This window comes from Salvelinus sp. IW2-2015, linkage group LG13 (genome assembly GCF_002910315.2).
Source record: "Salvelinus sp. IW2-2015 linkage group LG13, ASM291031v2, whole genome shotgun sequence".
Classification (NCBI taxonomy): domain Eukaryota; kingdom Metazoa; phylum Chordata; class Actinopteri; order Salmoniformes; family Salmonidae; genus Salvelinus; species Salvelinus sp. IW2-2015.
In genome coordinates, this window is record NC_036853.1 from 17239031 (window position 1) to 17258030 (window position 19000).

At 44.0% G+C, this 19000-nt stretch overlaps 1 protein-coding gene across 3 annotated transcripts; it reads right to left on the minus strand.

Annotated features, from left to right (window-relative positions):
• Positions 1 to 1474: 1474 nt before the first annotated feature.
• Positions 1475 to 16455, minus strand: LOC111972215 (HAUS augmin-like complex subunit 5). 3 transcript variants are annotated; one of them, XM_023999139.2, is made up of 19 exons: positions 16050 to 16455; positions 15619 to 15681; positions 15467 to 15499; positions 13258 to 13282; positions 8365 to 8497; positions 7768 to 7927; positions 7563 to 7653; positions 7375 to 7466; positions 7231 to 7285; positions 5870 to 5997; positions 5686 to 5764; positions 5416 to 5564; positions 5115 to 5277; positions 4900 to 4980; positions 4661 to 4806; positions 2271 to 2367; positions 2021 to 2159; positions 1710 to 1842; positions 1475 to 1600 (listed from the first exon to the last, which is right to left on the minus strand). In XM_023999139.2, the coding sequence occupies exons 1-19, from the start codon at positions 16145 to 16147 to the stop codon at positions 1498 to 1500; spliced, it is 1968 nt and encodes a 655-aa protein (XP_023854907.1). In that variant the 5' UTR covers positions 16148 to 16455; the 3' UTR covers positions 1475 to 1497. The 3 variants fall into 3 exon arrangements, with proteins under 3 accessions (XP_023854907.1, XP_070302263.1, XP_023854908.1); XM_070446162.1 differs by having other exon boundaries at positions 15385 to 15499; positions 16050 to 16138; XM_023999140.2 differs by lacking the exons at positions 13258 to 13282; positions 16050 to 16455 and having other exon boundaries at positions 15385 to 15499.
• Positions 16456 to 19000: the final 2545 nt, after the last annotated feature.

The following is a 19000-nucleotide window of genomic DNA, read 5'->3' on the forward strand; positions in this document are numbered from 1 at the left end:
AAAGAGGTCCTATTTATGGAATAACAAGCTCATTTATTTCAACAATCTACTCTATTTACTTTTGTGTATGTATTGATGATATGGATAACTACTAACGTAACGGTCTTGTTCAAATAGGATTACATTTGTGATTGAGGTTAACCGTCAAACTCATTAAGAAAAAGATCAAGTGCAGGCAAAGTTGATTTAATGGCATAAAGACAACAGCAATTTACTTGTGATATACACGGCACAGCGAAAAGTATGTGGACACCTGCTCGTCGAACATCTCATTCCAAAATCATSGGCATTAATAGAGTTGGCCCCACCCTTTTTTCTAACAGCCTCCTCTCTTCTGGGAATGCTTTCCAGTAGATGTTGGAACATTGCTGCGGGGACTTGCTTCCATTCAGCCACAAGAGCATTAGTTAGATTGGGCACTGATGTTGGCCAATTAGGCATGGCTCGCAGTCAGCGTTCAAATTCWTCCCAAAGGTGTTTGATGGAGTTGAGGTCAGGGCTCTGTGCAGGCCAGTCAAGTTCTTCCACACCGAGCTCAACAAACCACTTCTGTATGCACAGGGGCATTGTCATGCTGAAACAGGAAAGGGCTTCCCCAGACTGTTGCCACAAAGTTGGAAGCACAGAATCGTTTGCTGTAACGTTAAGATTTCCCTTCACTGGAACTATGGGGCCTAGTCCGAACCATGAAAAACAGCCCCAGACCATTATTCCTCCTACACCAAACTTTACATATGACATTATTCTTTCGGGCAGGTGGCGTTGTCCTGGCATCCGCCAAACCCAGATTCATCCGTCGGACTGCCAGATGGTGAAGTGTGACTCATCACTCCAGAGAATGTGTTTCCAATGTTCCAGAGTCCAATGGTGGCGAGCTTTACACCACTCCAGCTGATGCTTGGCAATGCGCTTGGTGATCTTAGGCTTGTGTGCGTGCGGCTGCTCGGCCATGGAAACCCATTTCATGAAGCTCCCGATGATCAGTTAATGTGCTGACGTTGCTTCTAGAGGCAGTTTGGAAATCGGTAGTGAGTGTTGCAACCTAGGGAAAACGATTTCTACTCGCTTCAGCACTCGCCAATCCTGTTCTGTGAGCCTGTGTTGCCTACCACTTTGTGGTTGGGCTGTTGTTGCTCCTAGACGTTTCCACTTCACAATAACAGCARTGTTGACAGGGGCAGCTCTAGCAGGGCAGAAATTTGAAAAAMAAATGACTTTTTGGAAAGTCACAGGGCTCTTCAGTACGAGCCATTCTACTACCAATGTTTGACTATGGAGATTGCATGGCTGTGTGCTCGATTTCATACACCTGTCAGCAACGAGTGTGCTTGAAATAACCATATCCACTCATTTGAAAGGGTGTCAACATACTTTTGGCAATGTAGTGTACATTGAATGGCAAAAAATATAGTAAATTAACCTTAGTGGGAATAAAATTGTAGTTTTAGAAGAGTATTGTTGTCCATCTATGCACTTGTCTATTTTTCATGGAAGTCATTAAGAAGCCTTGGCTGCAAATTTCCACCTCTGTAGCCACTGCTGAAAAGTCAGTCCCCCCTTGCGTATGMCAGGCAGAGCAAACTGAGCAGGCTGATCCCACCTGCACAGACAGAACAAATTAATTAATTGTCAATAGTCTAGCTGGTGAATAATATTGWGGTTTAATACAAGGGAGCTCTATGTGAGAAAGAGTTAATGGGAACACTTACCAATAGGAAATGGCAGTCTTAACCTGATTCCCGTAAGAAAGGCCCTGTGAGCAGCACTGGGTGAGCTCCCAAACCCTGGGTAACAAAGACTGAAGCAGCTCCTTGTCTTCCTCCAGGACACGTAGCAGGAGGGCTAAGAAGAAATAAAGAAAAGGGAGATTAAAGGGAGACGAAGATATCAGTCAAACATGTAAAACTGAATGGTTAACCAGGTAAAGAGCAGTGATACAGTGTGATTTGAGTCTGATTGAATGGCATCTAGCTATCCCATTTGTTAGTTTGCAGCTTTGAACTCTATAGAAGACCTGTACCTTGTTGGTCAGGTGCAGGTAGCAGCGCTCCTTGCTTCTCTACATTTGCTAAAGAGGAGGAGTGAAATTGCAGCAAACGACGCAGAAAGCGAAGCTCCAAATGCTGGGATAGAGCTTGCGAGTACAGTTCCTCAGGGGCCTGGCAGAGAAACAAAGAGACAGAATAGAGAATATATAAATAAACAGGATAAGAGCAAAAAGCAAACCTCTAGGTGCATAAATGGTCATGGAATAATCTGTTAGGACTCACCCTGTACATTGGAAAAGCCATGCTTTGACACAGATTGTGGAAGGGCGAGGAATGCAAGCGATGGATAGACAACCACGCAGCTGGAATTCTCTGCTCGCTGAAATATATAGCAGATGACAGAACTTACTCATCTGAAAAATCTCCCTCTGAGCATTTTTTCTCAGCCAGACCAATTACTAAAAACATGTTTTATTTTAATTAAATAGGCAAATCAGTTACGAACAAATTTGTATTTACAATGACGGCCTACCAAAAGATCTCCTGCGGAGATGGGGTCTGTGATTAAAAATACATTTAAATATAGGATAAAAACACACATCACGACGAGACAACACTACATAAAGAGAGACCTAAGATGACAACATAGCATGGTAGCAACAACATGGCAGCAGCACAACATGGTAGCAGCACAAAACAGGGTACAAACATTGTTGGGCACAGACAACAGACAAAYGGCAAGAAGGTAGAGACAACAATACATCACACAAAGCAGCAACAACTGTCAGTAAGAGTGTCTATGATTGAGTCTTTGAATGAAGAGATTGAGATAAAACTGTCTAGTTTGAGTGTTTGTTGCAGCTCGTTCCAGTCGCTAGCTGCAGCGAACTGAAAAGACGAGCGACCCAGGGATGTGTGTGCTTTGGGGACCTTTAACAGAATGTGACTGGCAGAACAGGTGTTGTATGTGGAGGATGAGGACTGCAGTAGATATCTCAGATGGGGGGGGGGGGGGCCTAAGYGGGTTTTATAAATAAGCAACAACCAGTGGGTCTTGTGAAGGGTATACAGAGATGACCAGTTTACAGAGGAGTATAGAGTGCAGTGATGCATCCTATAAGGGCATTGGTGGCAAATCTCAGGGCCGAATGGTAAAGAACACCTAGCCGGACGAGAGCACCCTTACCTGCCGATCTATAAATTACGTCTCCGTAATCTAGCATGGGTAGGATCGTCATCTGAATCAGGGTTAGTTTGGCAGCTGGGTTTAAAGAGGAGCGCTTACGATAGAGGAAACCAAGTCCAGATTTAACTTTAGCCTGCAGCTTTGATATGTGTTGAGAGAAGGACAGTGTACCGTCTAGCCATACTCCCAAGTARTTATATGAGGTGACTACCTCAAGCTCTAAACCCTCAGAGGTAGTAACCACACCTGTGGGGAGAAMGGCATTCTTCTTACCAAACCACATGACCTTTGTTTTGGAGGTGTTCAGAACAAGGTTAAGGGCAGAGAAAACTTGTTGGACACTAAGAAAGCTTTGTCGGGGAGGGGCCAGCTGAGTATAAGACTATCATCTGCATATAAATGGATGAGAGAGCTTGAGCTATGTTGTTGATGTAAATTGAGAAAAGTGTGGGGCTTAAGTTTGAGCCTTGGGGTACATTCTTGGTGACAGGCAGTGGCTGAGACATCAGATTTTCTGACTTTATACACTGCACTCTTTGAGAGGTAGTTAGCAAACCAGGCCAAAGAACCCTCAGACACCAATATTCCTTAGCCAGCCCACAAGAATGGAATGGTCTACCYTATCAAAATCTTTGGCCAAGTCAATAAAAATAGCAGCACAACATTGCATAGAATCAAGGGCAATGGTGACATCATTGAGGACCTTTAAGGTTGCAGTGACACATCCATAATCTGAGCGGAAACCAGATTGCATACCAGAGAGAATACTATAGACATAAAGAAAGCCAGTGAGTTCATTATTGACACGTTTTTCCAACACTTTTGATAAACAGGGCAAAATAGAAATAGGCCTATAACAGTTAGGATCAGCTTGATCTCCCCCTTTAAATAAAGTACTAACAGTAGCTGCCTTCCAAGCAATGGGAATCTCCCCAGAGAGGAGGGACAGGTTAAAAAGGTCAGAGATAGGCTTGGAGATTATAGGGGAAGCAACCTTAAAGAAGAAAGATGTTTTTTGGGGGTCAAGTTTAAGGAGCTCCTTTAGCACCTCGGACTCAGTGACCGCCTGCAGGGAGAAACTTTGTAGCTGGGCAGGGGAAAAAATAGGGAGGAGCATCGAGGCTAGTTGCATTGCAAATGTTGGACGGGCAAGGAGGCATGGCTGAGTTAAAATGGAATCCTGACTTAATGGAGTGGTGATTAAAGAGCTCAGCCATGTGCTTCCTGTCAGTAACAACCACATCATCAACTTTAAGGGACATGGGCAGCTGAGGAGGAGGGTTTATTCTCCAGGTCTTTAACCATTTTCCAGAACTTCTTGGGGTTAGACCCACAGAGAGAACTGCTCCTTAAAATAAAAAAAACTTTGGCCTTCCGGGTAGCCTGAGTGCACTTCTTTCTCATTTGCCTGAACGAGAGCCAGTCAGCCTTATGATCAGAAGATGTCAACTCACCCATCAAACACCAAAAAATAGGAAGCTCTTACCCTTCAATGAGCCTGCAATCAAGTGTTACMAGTGACACGTTTCCAAACTGTCTGGCCTCCTGGGACACAGAGTTGCGAAGCCTATTGGCTGCTGAAAGAACTTCACCAAACTGGGGAGTCAGTTTTCCCTGGACAAACTGGCCAATCTAGGGTCAGACAAGAGAGAGGAAGAGGTTGAGTAATTGGCCACTGTTTACACAGTATGCATTAGAGTACACAGAAGCATATAGAGGGCCTACCTCCTTGTGCATGCGAGTCAGTTCAGTCTTAGCTGTTGAATTCCCCTTGATCAGACCTCTTGTCTGTTCCTGCCTGACGTCCTATGAAGAAAAACATGACAAAAGTGTGTCATACTTGTTTAGGTTAACATGTGGGAAGTGGTGAAATGCTGTGGTGTTGTGTGTGGAAGACAAAGGTAGAAATACAGACTGCAAAAAACAGTACATTTCCTCACCACAAGCTGTCTGAAGTCTGTGATGCTCTGCCATTGGCTCCGCAGGTTGCGAAGGGCCTCCTGTCTGTCCCTGGCATGTTGCTCCATTTCAACACACTGGTTTCGCACACCATCTCGKACTGCTGCCTGCATCACACACTGCATCTCCAGCTCAAACACTGACCTGGGCAGGAAGGAAACATGGGAGAAAAGAAACCAGAGTATTTTGATGAATTGACATGACTTCATTAGAGGCTGAGCATGTTTATTAATGACAAAACGTAAATGTTGTGGAAAAAGCCAATCTGTAGTGCAGACTTACTGTGTCAGGGCTTGGGTTTGAGATTCCCCGCCAAGCAGCTCAAACTCTGCCTCATTCTTTCGGGCATGAAGCTGGGTCTTCAGCTGTTGAATTTGTGAACGCGTTTGAGCCAGTTCCATCAGACTCTGTTCCACCTCCTCCCAGGCTGACTGCAAAAAGATCAGACACATATCAAATACAGCAACAGTGAACTACAGTACTGTTCAAGCCTATGCAGTGTCTTTACCCCATGTTGGTATTTTAGTGTAAACTGAAATGTGTGTAAAGCACCTGTAAAAGACTCTTAACGGGTGGTAGCTCTTCCTCTTCTTTCGAGATGTCTAACAGGTGATTACTCTCATAGCGAAASCTAAAACAAAACAGATATATTTGCCCTTTAATTCCAATCCATGCAGATTTTTGTCCAGCTACATTTAACTTTTTTTTATTTTTTTATTTTTTTAAACCAATTTACCGTAATGCAGCAACATCACGAGCCACATCCAATGAGGCAAGCTTCTCCTCCAATGTAATTTCCTGTCCCAAGGCCAGGTACTGCAAGGCTGACAGCACTTGGTTTGGAGGATAGCATCGCAACAAGTCCTGATGAGATAAAACTTATAATACCATTCTCACTCAACTGAAGCAAATATGAAACAGATCGTCATGTACAGTGTCTTCGGGAAAGTATTCAGACCCCTTGACTTTTTCCACATTATTATAAAATGGATTAAATAAAAAAAATCTCAGCAATTTATACACAATACTCCATAATGACAAAGCAAAAATAGTTTTCACATTTTTGAAAATGTATATATTTATTMTTTTTAAATTAAAAATGAAATACCTTATTTACATAAGTATTCAGACCCTTTGCTATGAGACTCAAAATTGAGCTCAGGTGCATCCTGTTTCCATTGATCATCCTTGAGATGGTTCTACAACTTGATTGGAGTCCACCTTTGGTAAATTTAGTTGATTGGACATGATTTGGAAAGGCACACCTGTCTATATAAGGTCCCAGTTGACAGTGCATGTCAGAGAAAAAACCAAGCCGTGAGGTCAAAGCAATTGTCCGTAGAGCTCCGAGACACTATCAGAGCTCTAGAGTTCCTCTGTGGAGATGGGAGAACCTTCCTGAAGGACAACCATCTCTACAGCACTCCACCAACCAGGCCTTTATGGTAGAGTGGCCAGACAGAAGCCACTCCTCATTAAAAAGGCACATGACAGCCCGCTTCGAGTTRGCCAAAATGCACCTAAAGACTCTCAGACCAGGAGAAGATACTCTGGTCTGATGAAACCAAGATTGAACTCTTTGGCCTGAATGCCAAGTGTCACGTCTGAAGGAAACCTGGCACCATCCCTACGGTGAAGCATAATGGTGGCAGCATCATGCTGTGGGGATGTTTTTCAGCGGCAGTGACTGGGAGACTAGTCAGAGTTGAGGCAAAGATGAAAGGCGCAAAGTACAGAGAGATCCTTGATGAAAAGCGCTCTGGAGCAGGTTAGGACCTCAGACTGGGGTTAAGGTTTACCTTCCAACAGAACAACAACCCTAAACACAGCCAAGACAACGCAGGAGTGGCTTCGAAACAACAAAGTARTGAGTAAAGGGTATAAATATTTATGTACATGTGATATATATTTCTTTCTTCTAAAAACCTGTGTTCGCTTTGTCATTATGGAGTATTGTGTGTCGATTGATGAGGGGGGAAAACAATTTAATCAATTTTAGAATAAGGCTGTAATGTAACAAAATGTGGAAAAAGTCAAGGGGTTTGAAAACTTTCCGAAGGCACTAACTAACTAGATGCAAACAACAACGCAACTTACCTCCACAGCACTTAACCAATGCTGAAATACTGCAGTTCTTTGTTCACGAGTCAAGCTGAAGACAGAGAGTCAATGATGATTTAGCAATAGAAGAATCTCATGGATGACTCTGGTTCCTATATAAAACCATCTGATAATTCTTACTGTGTGGCAGTGGAGGACGCCATTTTCAGCTCACTCTCTTGTAAAGACTGGAAGAAGAGGAGTCTTTCATCACACAGCTCTCTCACATTACGCTAAGGAGGAATAGAAAGAAGATTAGTCCAATACAAAACCATCACAGATTATATCATATAAAGCATCAACAATTTATTTTAAGTAAAAGCACTTACCAGAACCTGAGGCTCTGCTCCTGTTGGGTTGAGATAGTCCCCACTGCTATTGGAGGCTTCATTTCCAAACACCACCTCCAGCTCTGCCTTCCTGCAAAACACACAAAAAGTAAAGAATGGATTTGGGCTGGGTTTGCAGCATTAGAATGTATGTAGAAGTGTGTTAAGAAATGGTAAGGGTAAACAGAGGCTCTAGGAAGCACACCTAGACAGCTGTTCCAGAACCTGGGAGTGTCCACTAATCTTGCGGGTATCCTCTGAGAGAACGTGGCGCTCCTTCATGCAGCGCTGCTTAAAGGCCTGTAAAAGCAGCTCCCGGCGTTGGTTCTCCTTCACCATTCCCCAGCTCCAGTTAATGGACTCTTCTACTCAAWACAAAAGAAACGTTACAGCACAACATGTCACGGCAAAAGGGGGCATCAACATATCAGCATATACAAACCTAGCACAATTTAAGATGTGGAAAACCAAATTATACAGTGGGGTCCAAAAGTATTGACACCCTTGATAAAGATGATCAAAAATGACTAAAACAATTCAAATAGGCTCAGTAACGTTATCTTCACAAGGTGAGGTTTTGAAAGGTATTGAAAACAGGGGTGTCAATTTTGACCCCTACCTTTTAGAGAAAGATAATATGACTTGTTACAAAATCTCTCGTAGCAATTGTATTAGTGTAATATAATTTCCCAATTTATTTTTAGAGCATACAACATAGCTCAGTATTTGAATTATAKATTTTTTTGAGTAATTTCTTGCCTATTTCAGACCCCACTGTATGCATATTTGTTAAAAGGCTCACCTTCAGTAAGTAGCTGTGCTTCAGTCCCATTGATTTGAGAGTCCAGGTGGTTGAGTTCGGCTCTCAGATCCTCTATCTGCTCCTGAAGCTCAAGCCGCTTAGCAGCATCACTCTGCCCCACTACCTTTTTTAACTGCACACAAATACATACAATGTAATTAAAATAATGTTCACACAGAAAACATAATGCTAACTCTGACAGTCTAAAAATCATGATACTGTACCTACAGTGCATTAGGAAAGTATTCAGAGCCCTTGACTTTTTCCACAGTTACYTTATAGCCTTACTCTAAAATTGATTAAATATTTATTTTGACACACAACACCCCATAATGACAAAATGAAAACATGTTGAGAAATGTATGCAGATGTATAATTATTTTTTTTATATATATTTTTTAATATAAATAATACCTTATTTACATAAGTATTCAAACCATTTTCTGAGGCTCAGGTGCATCCTGTTTCCATTGATCATCCTTGAGATGTTTCTACAACTTGATTGAAGTCCACRTGTGGTAAATTCAATTGATTGGATATGATTTGGAAAGGCACACACCTATCTATATAAGGTCCCACAGTTGACAGTGCAAGTCAGAGCAAATATCAAGCCATGAGGTCAAAGGAATTGTCCGTAGAGCGCCGAGACAGGATTGTGTCGAGGCACACATCTGGGGAAGGGTACCCCAAAAAATTCTGAAGCGTTGAAAGTCCCTAAGAACACAGGGGCCTCCATCATTCTTAAATGGACAAAGTTTGGAACCACCAAGACTCTTCCTAGAGCTGCCCGCCCAGCCAAACTGAGCAATCGGGGGGAAGGGCCTTGGTCAGGGAGGTGACCAAGAACCTGKTGGTCACTCAGAGAGCTCTAGTTCCTCTGTGGAGATGGGAGAAACTTCCAGAAGAACAACCATCTCTGCAGCACTCCACCAACCAGGCCTTTATGGTAGAGTGCCCAGAAAGATGCCACTCCTTAGTAAAAAGCATGACAGCCCAAAATGGCACCGGAAGAAATGGCAGCAGTTTTACAGGCGCCCAACCAATTGTGCTATTATGTATTTTTTTGTGTGTTATTTTGTACATAATGTTTCTGCAACCGTATCTTACGGCAGAAAACAGCTTCTGGATATCAGGACAGCGATCACTCACCTCAGATTAGACAAAGATTTTTTCAACAACAAGCAAGACTCACATGATATTCTCCAAACACCCGGCAGGGCAGACATCCCAGTTATTCGCAAGAGGAAGCGACGCAGGTACAGGGGACGAAGAGCCGGATGCCTCGCCAGGACCCGCAGAAGGCGAGTAGGAAAGCTGCCGTTACCGTCAATATTACTCGCCAACGTGCAATCATTGGACAATAAATTAGACATTAAAAAACTGTAATATCCTATTTTTCACAGAATCGTGGCTGAATGACGACATGGATATTCAGCTAGCGGGATATACGCTGCACTGGCAGGATAGAACAGCACACTCCGGTAAGACGGGGGGGGGGGGGTTTGTGCATATTTGTAAACAACAGCTGGTGCACGAAATCTAAGAAAGTCTCTAGATTTTGCTCGCCTGAAGTAGAGTATATTGTGATAAATTGCAGACCACACTACTAGCCTAGAGAGTTCTCAGCTATATTTTCGTGGCTGTTTATTTACCACCACAAACAGATGCTGGCACTAAGACCGCACTCAGTCAGCTGTATAAGGAAACCACTCACCCAGAGGCGGCACTCCTAGTGGCCGGAGACTTTAATGCAGGGAAACTTAAATCAGTTCTACCAAATCTCTATCAACATGTTAAATGTGCAACCAAAGGGAAAATAATTCTAGATCACCTGTACTCCACACACAGAGACGCGTACAAAGCTATCCTTCGCCCTCCATTTCGTAAATCCGACCACAACTCTATCCTCCTGATTCCTGCTTCCAAGCTAAAATGAAAGCAGGAAGCACCAGTGACTCAGTCTATAGAAAAAGTGGTCAGATGAAGCAGATGCTAAACTACAGGACTGTTTTGCTATCACAGACTGGAACATGTTCCGGGATTCTTCCGATGGCATTGAGGAATACACCACATCAGTCACTGGCTTTATTAATAAGGGCATCGAGGACGTCGTCCCTACAGTGACTGTACGTACATACCCCAACCAAAAGCCATGGATTACAGGCAACATTCWCAATGAGCTAAAGGGTAGAGCTGCCGCTTTCAAGGWGCGGGACTCTAACCCGGAAGCTTACAAGAAATCCCGCTATGCCCTGCGACGAACCATCAAATAAGRAAAGCGTCAATACAGGGCTAAGWTCGAATTATACTACACCGGCTCCGACGCTCGTCGGATGTGGCAGGGCTTGCAAACTATTACAGACTACAAAGGGAAGCACAGCCGTGAGCTGACCAGTGACACGAGCCTACCAGACGAGCTAAATCACTTCTATGCTCGCTTCGAGGCAAGCAACACTGAGGCATGCATGAGAGCATCAGCTGTTCCGGACAACTGTGTGATCACGCTCTCCGTAGCCGACGTGAGTAAGACCTTTAAACAAGTCAACATACACAAGGCTGCGGGGCCAGACAGATTACCAGGACGTGTTCTCCGGGCATGTGTTCACCAACTGGCAGACCACCATAGTCCCTGATTGAGTCTGTAATACCAACATGTTTCAAYCAGACCACCGTAGTCCCTGTGCCCAAGAACACAAAGGCAACCTGCCTAATTGACTACAGACCCGTAGCACTCACGTCCGTAGCCATGAAGTGCTTWGAAAGGCTGGTCATGGCTCACATCAACACCATTATCCAGGAAACCCTAGACCCACTCCAATTTGCATACCGCCCAAACAGATCCACAGATGATGCAATCTCTATTGCACTCCACACTGCCCTTTCCCACCTATGTGAGAATGCTATTCATTGACTACAGCTCAGCGTTCAACACCATAGTACCCTCAAAGCTTATCAATAAGCTAAGGAACCTGGGACTAAACACCTCCCTCTGCAACCTGATCCTGGACTTCCTGACGGGTAGGTAGCAACACATCTGCCACGCTGATCCTCAACACTGGAGCTCCCCAGGGGTGCGTGCTCAGTCRCCTCCTGTACTCCCTGTTCACCCACGACTGCATGGCCAGGCACGACTCCAACACCATCATTAAGTTTGCAGACGACACAACAGTGGTAGGCCTGATCACCGACAAGACAGCCTATAGGGAGGTCAGAGACCTGGCCGGGTGGTGCCAGAATAACAACCTCTCCCTCAACGTAACCAAGTCTAAGGAGATGATTGTGGACTACAGGAAAAGGAGCACCGAGCACGCCCCCATTCTCAACGACGGGGCCTGTGTGGAGCAGGTTGAGAGCTTCAAGTTCCTTGTGTCCACATCAACAACAAACTAGAATGGTCCAAACACACCAAGACCGCCTGAAGAGGGCACGACAAAGCTTCTCTCCCAGGAAACTAAAAGATTGGCATGGGTCCTGAGATCCTCAAAAGGTTCTACAGCTGCAACATCGAGAGCATCCTGATCGTTTGCATCACTGCCTGGTACGGCAATAGCCAGCCTCCGACCAAGGCACTTCAGAGGGTAGTGCATACGGCCAGTACATCACTGGGGCAAAGCTGCCTCCATACATGACTCTACACTGGCGTGTCAAAGGAAGGCCCTAAAAATTGTCAACAGCCCAGCCCCCCAGTCATAGACTGTTCTCTCTACTACCGCATGGCAAGCGGTACCGGTGCCAAGTCTAGGTCAAAAAGGCAGTTTTTTACCCCCAAGCCATTAGACTCCTGAACAGGTAACCAAATGGTTACCCAGACTATTTGCATTGTGTGCCCCCCCAACCCTCTTTTTACCTACTGCTACTCTCTGTTCATCATATCATAGTCACTTTAACACATACCTACATGTACATACTACCTCAATAAGCCTGACTAACCGGTGTCTGTATATACCCTTGCTACTGTTATTTTCAAATGTCTTTTACTGTTGTTTTATTTCTTTACTTACCTACACACACATTTTTCCCACACTATTGGTAAGAGCCTGTAAGTAAGCATTTCACTGTAAGGTCTACACTTGTTGTATTCAGTACACGTGACAAATAAACTTAGATTTGATTTGGAGTTTGCCAAAAGGCATCAAGGACTCAGACCATGAGAAACAGAATTCTCTGGTATGATGAAACCAAGATTAACTCTTTGGCCTGAATGCCAAGACTTACATCTGAAGGAAACCTGGCACAATCCCTACGGTGAAGCATGGTGGTGGCAGCATCATGCTGTGGGGATATTTTCAGTAGCAGGGACTGAGAGACGTCAGGATCGAGGGAAGATGAACAGAGCAAAGTACAGAGATCCTTCATGAAAACCTGTTCCAGGTGCTCAGGACCTCAGAATGGGCAATGGTTTACATTCCAAGGACAATGACCCTAAGCACACAGCCAAGACAATGCGTAGTGGCTTTGGGACAAGTCTCTGAATGCCCTTGATTGGCCCAGCCAGAGCCCGGACTTGAACCCGATCAAACATCTCTGGAGAGACCTGAAAATAGCTGTGCAGCGACACTCCCCATCCATCCTGACAGAGCTTGAATGGATCTGCAGAGAAGAATGGGTGAAACTCCCCAAATACAGGTGTGCCAAGCTTGTAGCGTCTTACCCAAGAAGACTCAATGCTGTAATTGCTGCCAAAGGTGCTTAAAGTACTGAGTAAAAGGTTTGAATACTTATGTAAATGTGATATTTCAGTTTTTGCTTTGTCATTATGGGGTATTGTGTGTGGATTGAAGAAAATAAGGCTGTAATGTGCCAAAATGTGMAAAAAGTCAAAGGGTCTGAATACTTTCTGAATGCACTGTATATCAAATTATGTAGCGAATTGTTTCGAAATATTGGGTGTACCTCCTTATCTTGTAGAACTTTGTACCTGAGAGATCACAATGTCAAGGAWAGGCTTGTGGGCAATTCCATGGTAACGGAATTACGCATTGACTCATTTTTATTCATTTTAAAATGTATGCCAAACCAAAAAACATTGATTTCAAAGTTGTTTGTTTGTATTTTTCCCCCTTTTTCAACACCAATTTCATAGAGCCAATTACGATCTTGTGTCATCGCTGCAAATCCCCAACGGGCTCGGGAGAGGCGAAGGTCGAGTCATGAGTCTTCCGATACATGACCTGCCAAACCACACCTGCCAGCTTAACCCAGATGCCAGCCGCACCAATGTGTTGGAGGAAACACCGTTCAACTGACGACCGAAATAAGCCTGCAGGCGCCCGGCCCGACACAAGGAATCGCTAGAGCGCGCTGAGCCAAGTAAAGCCCCCCCGGACAAACCCTCCCCTAACCCAGACGACGCTGGGCCAATTGTGCGCCGCCCGGTTTACGGCTGGTTGTGACACAGCCTGGGAACGAACCCGGTCTGCAGTGATGCCTCAAGCGATGCAGTGCAGTGCGATGCAGTGCCTCAGAACGCTGCGCCACTCGGGAGGCCTGATTTCAAAGTTAAACAAACCATACAACTCTATGCACAAGGACTGCTTTAAACCATTTCTACTGAACAAATTTACCAGAATTATTTTGTGATTGAACCGTAAAGATGTGAAATTTGTTAATGGAATTATGGTAAAATCTTCCTCAGGTTTTTATGTGAGCACGTTTTCACAAAACTCTGGGGAGGGTCAGCTATGACATGGTACCTTGAGTTTGGGGAGAAGAAAAAAAGAAAATTAAAAAATTTTGCTTTTGGTCAAACTACAATAAGTGAAGTGGATTTACARCCGGTAACGGAATTACGGTAAAGAAATRACATAATGACTCCCTGATCTYTACAACACAGAAATGCATATTTCTAGATATGAATGTAATTTCTCATGTTTCACAAGTATGGACAGTGCTGCACAGCAGAGCACAGAGTACAGTACAGCAGACTAGGATTCTGTACGTGCAGTACAGTAGTTTAATATACMGTGCTCTGCTGTATTGTACTCTACTGTGCTCTACTCACTATACTGTGCAATCCAACTTGTGAAACATACGTCTATGATAGGTTCAGATTTGGTCCAGTCCAGTCCYTCTGTCTTTGGATGTTAACGTCAAGGCAAGGGTGGACTGACCAAATMTTAATGTCCATGGATGTCCGGTGTCGGTCAGTGCTCAGTGGGTGAGGATGCTGGTCACAGTAAATGGAAAGAGGGGAATCATGGGTAGGTGTCAATAAGAGCTGGCAGAGGTGACTTTAACTGGAGAGTGAGAAAGGTTGTCCAGACTTGGTTTAAATGCCAGACAACAGACAGAAAAGTTATCAGCTGAACATAACAGTATGCCAGTGGAAGATGGGTCACCTGCCATTGTCCCATCTGTGGTTTCTGACTATTATGYTTTCCCCATTTTAGCCAATTCAGTTGCATTCATTCCATTACTGATTTTTGCATAATTCCAGAAAATACAAATTTGAATCACTTAATAATTCATAAAGAAATATCAGCAAAGTCACTAACTAATTGGCAGGTCTATCATTACTTGTTACTTCTGTGAACTTTCATTATCCTCCCTCATAAGGGAGAGAAATTATAAAATTACTTAGATGCGTGGGTTTTTGTTGACAGAATTACAACGCACAAGGAAATATTTCTTCAACTTAAAGGTAAACAATTTCTCCAAAACTAAATATAAAAGTGTTGATATTAGTTGGCAGGGGTCTTTACTTCAACATTCTGTTTCTATGCATTTTGAGACCATTTCTGGTGGATGTTTTGCAAGACCCATTTTCCATGTTTATCAAGAAATCAAAGTCTTTGCTTATGTGTAATTTTTAAGATGTAAAATTATTTTAAAATGTACCTATGCCTCCATTTCCCAAAAATATATATGTCAGCTTTTCCTTTGACACCCAATTTYATATGCTCCTTTGAACTTCACATGTTGGAGCTCATGGGTCCTTTTCGATGGAAATGCCCTTGTACAAATGTTCATAGAACGAAACCTGTGAGTGTCATATTGGTGTCAGAGAAATTAGGCAGTTACCCTGACAATAGAGTCGGTTTCATCTCCAAGACAATGAAATGACCCGTTGTACATAGRTCAAGAGAACAAAACCAAAGGATACCACTGAAGATTTCCACGCATAACCCTGACATTCCTGCAAAAATAAAGGAATTACATCAAGACATTGGAAAAGCAAACTTATTACAAAACAAAGTCATCGTTYGCCAACGAAGTATACACAAATATGTTGTAAAAACCTGTCTGCATACCCACCTCTGATTGAAAATATGTTGTGTGACATATCTCCATATTGAGGCTCCTGGGCCAACACATAACCTGAAACAAAACAAACAATACACTTGCGTTAACTCACTGATGGTCCATATTAGTTAACTTAGTCTGCCACGGTCGCTATGGAAAACTGTAGCTGTGAACTAGCTAACGATAGCTAGCTATTCGTCGACCAACTAAACTTCACGATGGTAGTGTGGCGACTAGTGTGGGCAGACWGGAACGCCGAAAAAACTACTGATTTCAGCACCCAAATAGGCCGCAATTACACAGAAAAAAATCGTAAATCGTTGAGTTTAATTGACTAGACAACTATATGAATTGTTACCAACAAAAAGCAATTAGAGGAATAGCTCAACAAGGCCAAAAAAGTTSCATAGCATAGGACATTGATGAATGACGTCGTTACCTACGTTTTAAAGTAGTTGTCGTTTGGGAGACTTTGGGGTGGTAGATTAAATTCTTCAGTCGCCCACCGCTTTAGTTCCCYCAGGAGGGTCCTATCCCCCATCCTTACCTTAGTCGAAACCAGCGAGACGTTATCTAGCTAACGACGTTAGAAGGGTAACGTATTTATTTATTCTAAATAAAATGGCTCTGGCTGCCTGTATCTACAAGAAAGCTCGCCAAAAACGAATACTATATGTGTTTGCCAGGTGCCTGTAATAAATAGTAAGCAGGCTAAGTACTTTGTTTTCAAGTGTATGACTGTCAAAAATATCACAAGAAAAGTTAGTCTTTGCTCTGTTGGTKATTTGTTATGATTTCCCATAAAATATTTTTCTGCCAGTACTAGTGGTTCAACTTCCCGCTTGCTCTGCAGCATATCCGGTGACTTCTTCGATGAGGTTTAACGGCGGTTGGCATCCAATATGTTGCATTACCGCCACCTACTAGACTGGAGTACAACTCCCTTATACTTTGCTTGAAAAAATWATAAACAAATACCCTACCATCTAACACAACAATTACCCCCCAAAAAACAAATCTAAATGTTTTGAAATAAAAATAACACCACCCCACTACACTATTAAAGCAGGAAGCACCAGTGCCTCGGTCTATAAAAAAGTAGTCAGATGAAGCAGATGCTAAACTACAGGACTGTTTTACTAGCACAGACTGGAATATGTTCTGGGATTCTTCCGGTGGCATTGAGGAGTACACCACATCAGTCACTGGCTTTATCAATAAGTGCATCGAGGACATCGTCCCCACAGTGACTGTACGTACATACCCCAACCAGAAGCCATGGATTACAGGCAAAATTCGCAKTGAGCTAAAGGGTAGAGCTGCCGCTTTCAAGGAGCGGGACTCTAACCCGGAATCTTATAAGAAATCCCGCTATGCCCTCCGACAAATCATCAAACAAGCAAAGCGMCAATACAGGACTAAGATCGAATCGTACTACACCGGGTCCGAAGCTCGTCGGATGTGGCAGGGCTTACAAACTATTACAGACTACAAAGGGAAGCACAGCCGAGAGCTGCCCAGTGACACAAGCCTACCAGACGAGCTAAATAACTTCTATGCTTGCTTCGAAGCAAGTAACACTGAAACATGCATGAGAGCATCAACTCCACACTGCCCTTTCTCACCTGGACAAAAGGAACACCTATGTGAGAATGCTATTCAWTGACTACAGCTCAGCGTTCAACACCATAGTGCCCTCAAATCTCATCACTAAGCTAAGGACCCTGGGACCAAACAGCTCCCTCTGCAACTGGATCCTAGACTTCCTGACGGACCACCCCCAGGTGGTAAGGGTAGGTAACAACACATCCGCTACGCTGATCCTCAACACGGGGGKCCCTCAGGGGTGCGTGCTCAGTCCCCTCCTGTGCTCCCTGTTCAGTCATGATTGCACGGCCAGGTACAACTCCAACACCATCATCAAGTTTGCTGATGACACAACAGTGGTAGGCCTGATCACTGACAACAATGATACAGCCTATAGGGAGGAGGTCGGAGATCTGACCATGTGGTGCAAGAACAACAACCTCTCCCTCAATGTGATCAAGACAAAAGCGATGATTGTGGACTACAGGAGAAAGAGGACCGAGCACGCCCCCATTCTCATCGACAGGGCTGTAGTGGAGCAGGTTGAGAGCTTCAAGTTCCTTGGCGTCCACATTAACAACAAACTAACATGGTCCAAGCACACCAAGARGTGAAGAGGGCACGACAAAACCTATTCCCCCTCAGGAGACTGAAAATATTTGCCATGGGTCCTCAGATCCTCAAAAGATTCTACAGCTGCACCATCAAGAACATCCTGATCAGTTGCATCATTGCCTGGTATGGCAACTGCTCGGCCTCTGACCGCAAGGCACTACAGAGGGTAGTGCGTACGGCCCAGTACATCACCGGGGCTAAGCTCCCTGCCATCCAGGACCTCTATACCAGGCGGTGTCAGAGAAAGGCACTAAAAATCGTCAAAGACTCCAGCCACCCTAGTCATAGACTGTTCTCTCTGCTACCGCACGGCAAGCGGTACAGGAGTGCCAAGTCTATGTCCAAGAGGCTTCTAAACAMCTTCTATCCCCAAGCCATAATACTTCTGAACAGCTAGTCAAATGGCTACCCAGACTATTTGCACCCCCCATGCTYCTACTACTCTCTGTTATTATCTATGCATAGCCACTTTAACAACCCTATCTGCATGTACATAATTATCTCAATTACCTCGATACTGGTGCCCCCGCACATTGACACATTGCCTCTGTATCGGTACCCCCTGTATATAGCCCCGCTATTGTTATTCACTGCTGCTCTCTAATCATTTCAGTGTAAGGTCTACACCTGTTTTGTTCGGCATATATGTGACAAATAAAATGTGGTTTGATTTTGATTTATTTAAATCTATTTACTACTACCTCATGCCAACAACTTAAAGGGATGGGACACCACCACTTAACGCACCCTGTAACTCTTCTGATGTCAAGTCTCACACAACCAAATACTTCTCTGCAGCTGCCACCACAACCTCAATTTTCTGCAACTTACATTCCATCCCTGCAGTATAGTTGATAACCATTGCTGTTAATGCTAAAAATRCAATCTTATTGAAACATATATCACTTGACAGCCTATCCCTCTGTACTGGTACAGATCTAATACTCACACCACTCCTCTCAGGATCCCTCACCKTTGACCCGTCTTCCTCTACTTTCTTCACTGCWTCAGCATATGACAACTTCTGCACTACTCTAACCCTGGAAACCTCAACCTGCCTCTCTCGCACAGGACATTTCTGAGCCCSAGCCCCATGGGCACCCCTACAATCAACACATACCACTACTTTCCCCAATGCTACACATTCCTTTGTCTCATGTCCTTCTGCACACTTCTCACACCTAGGAACATC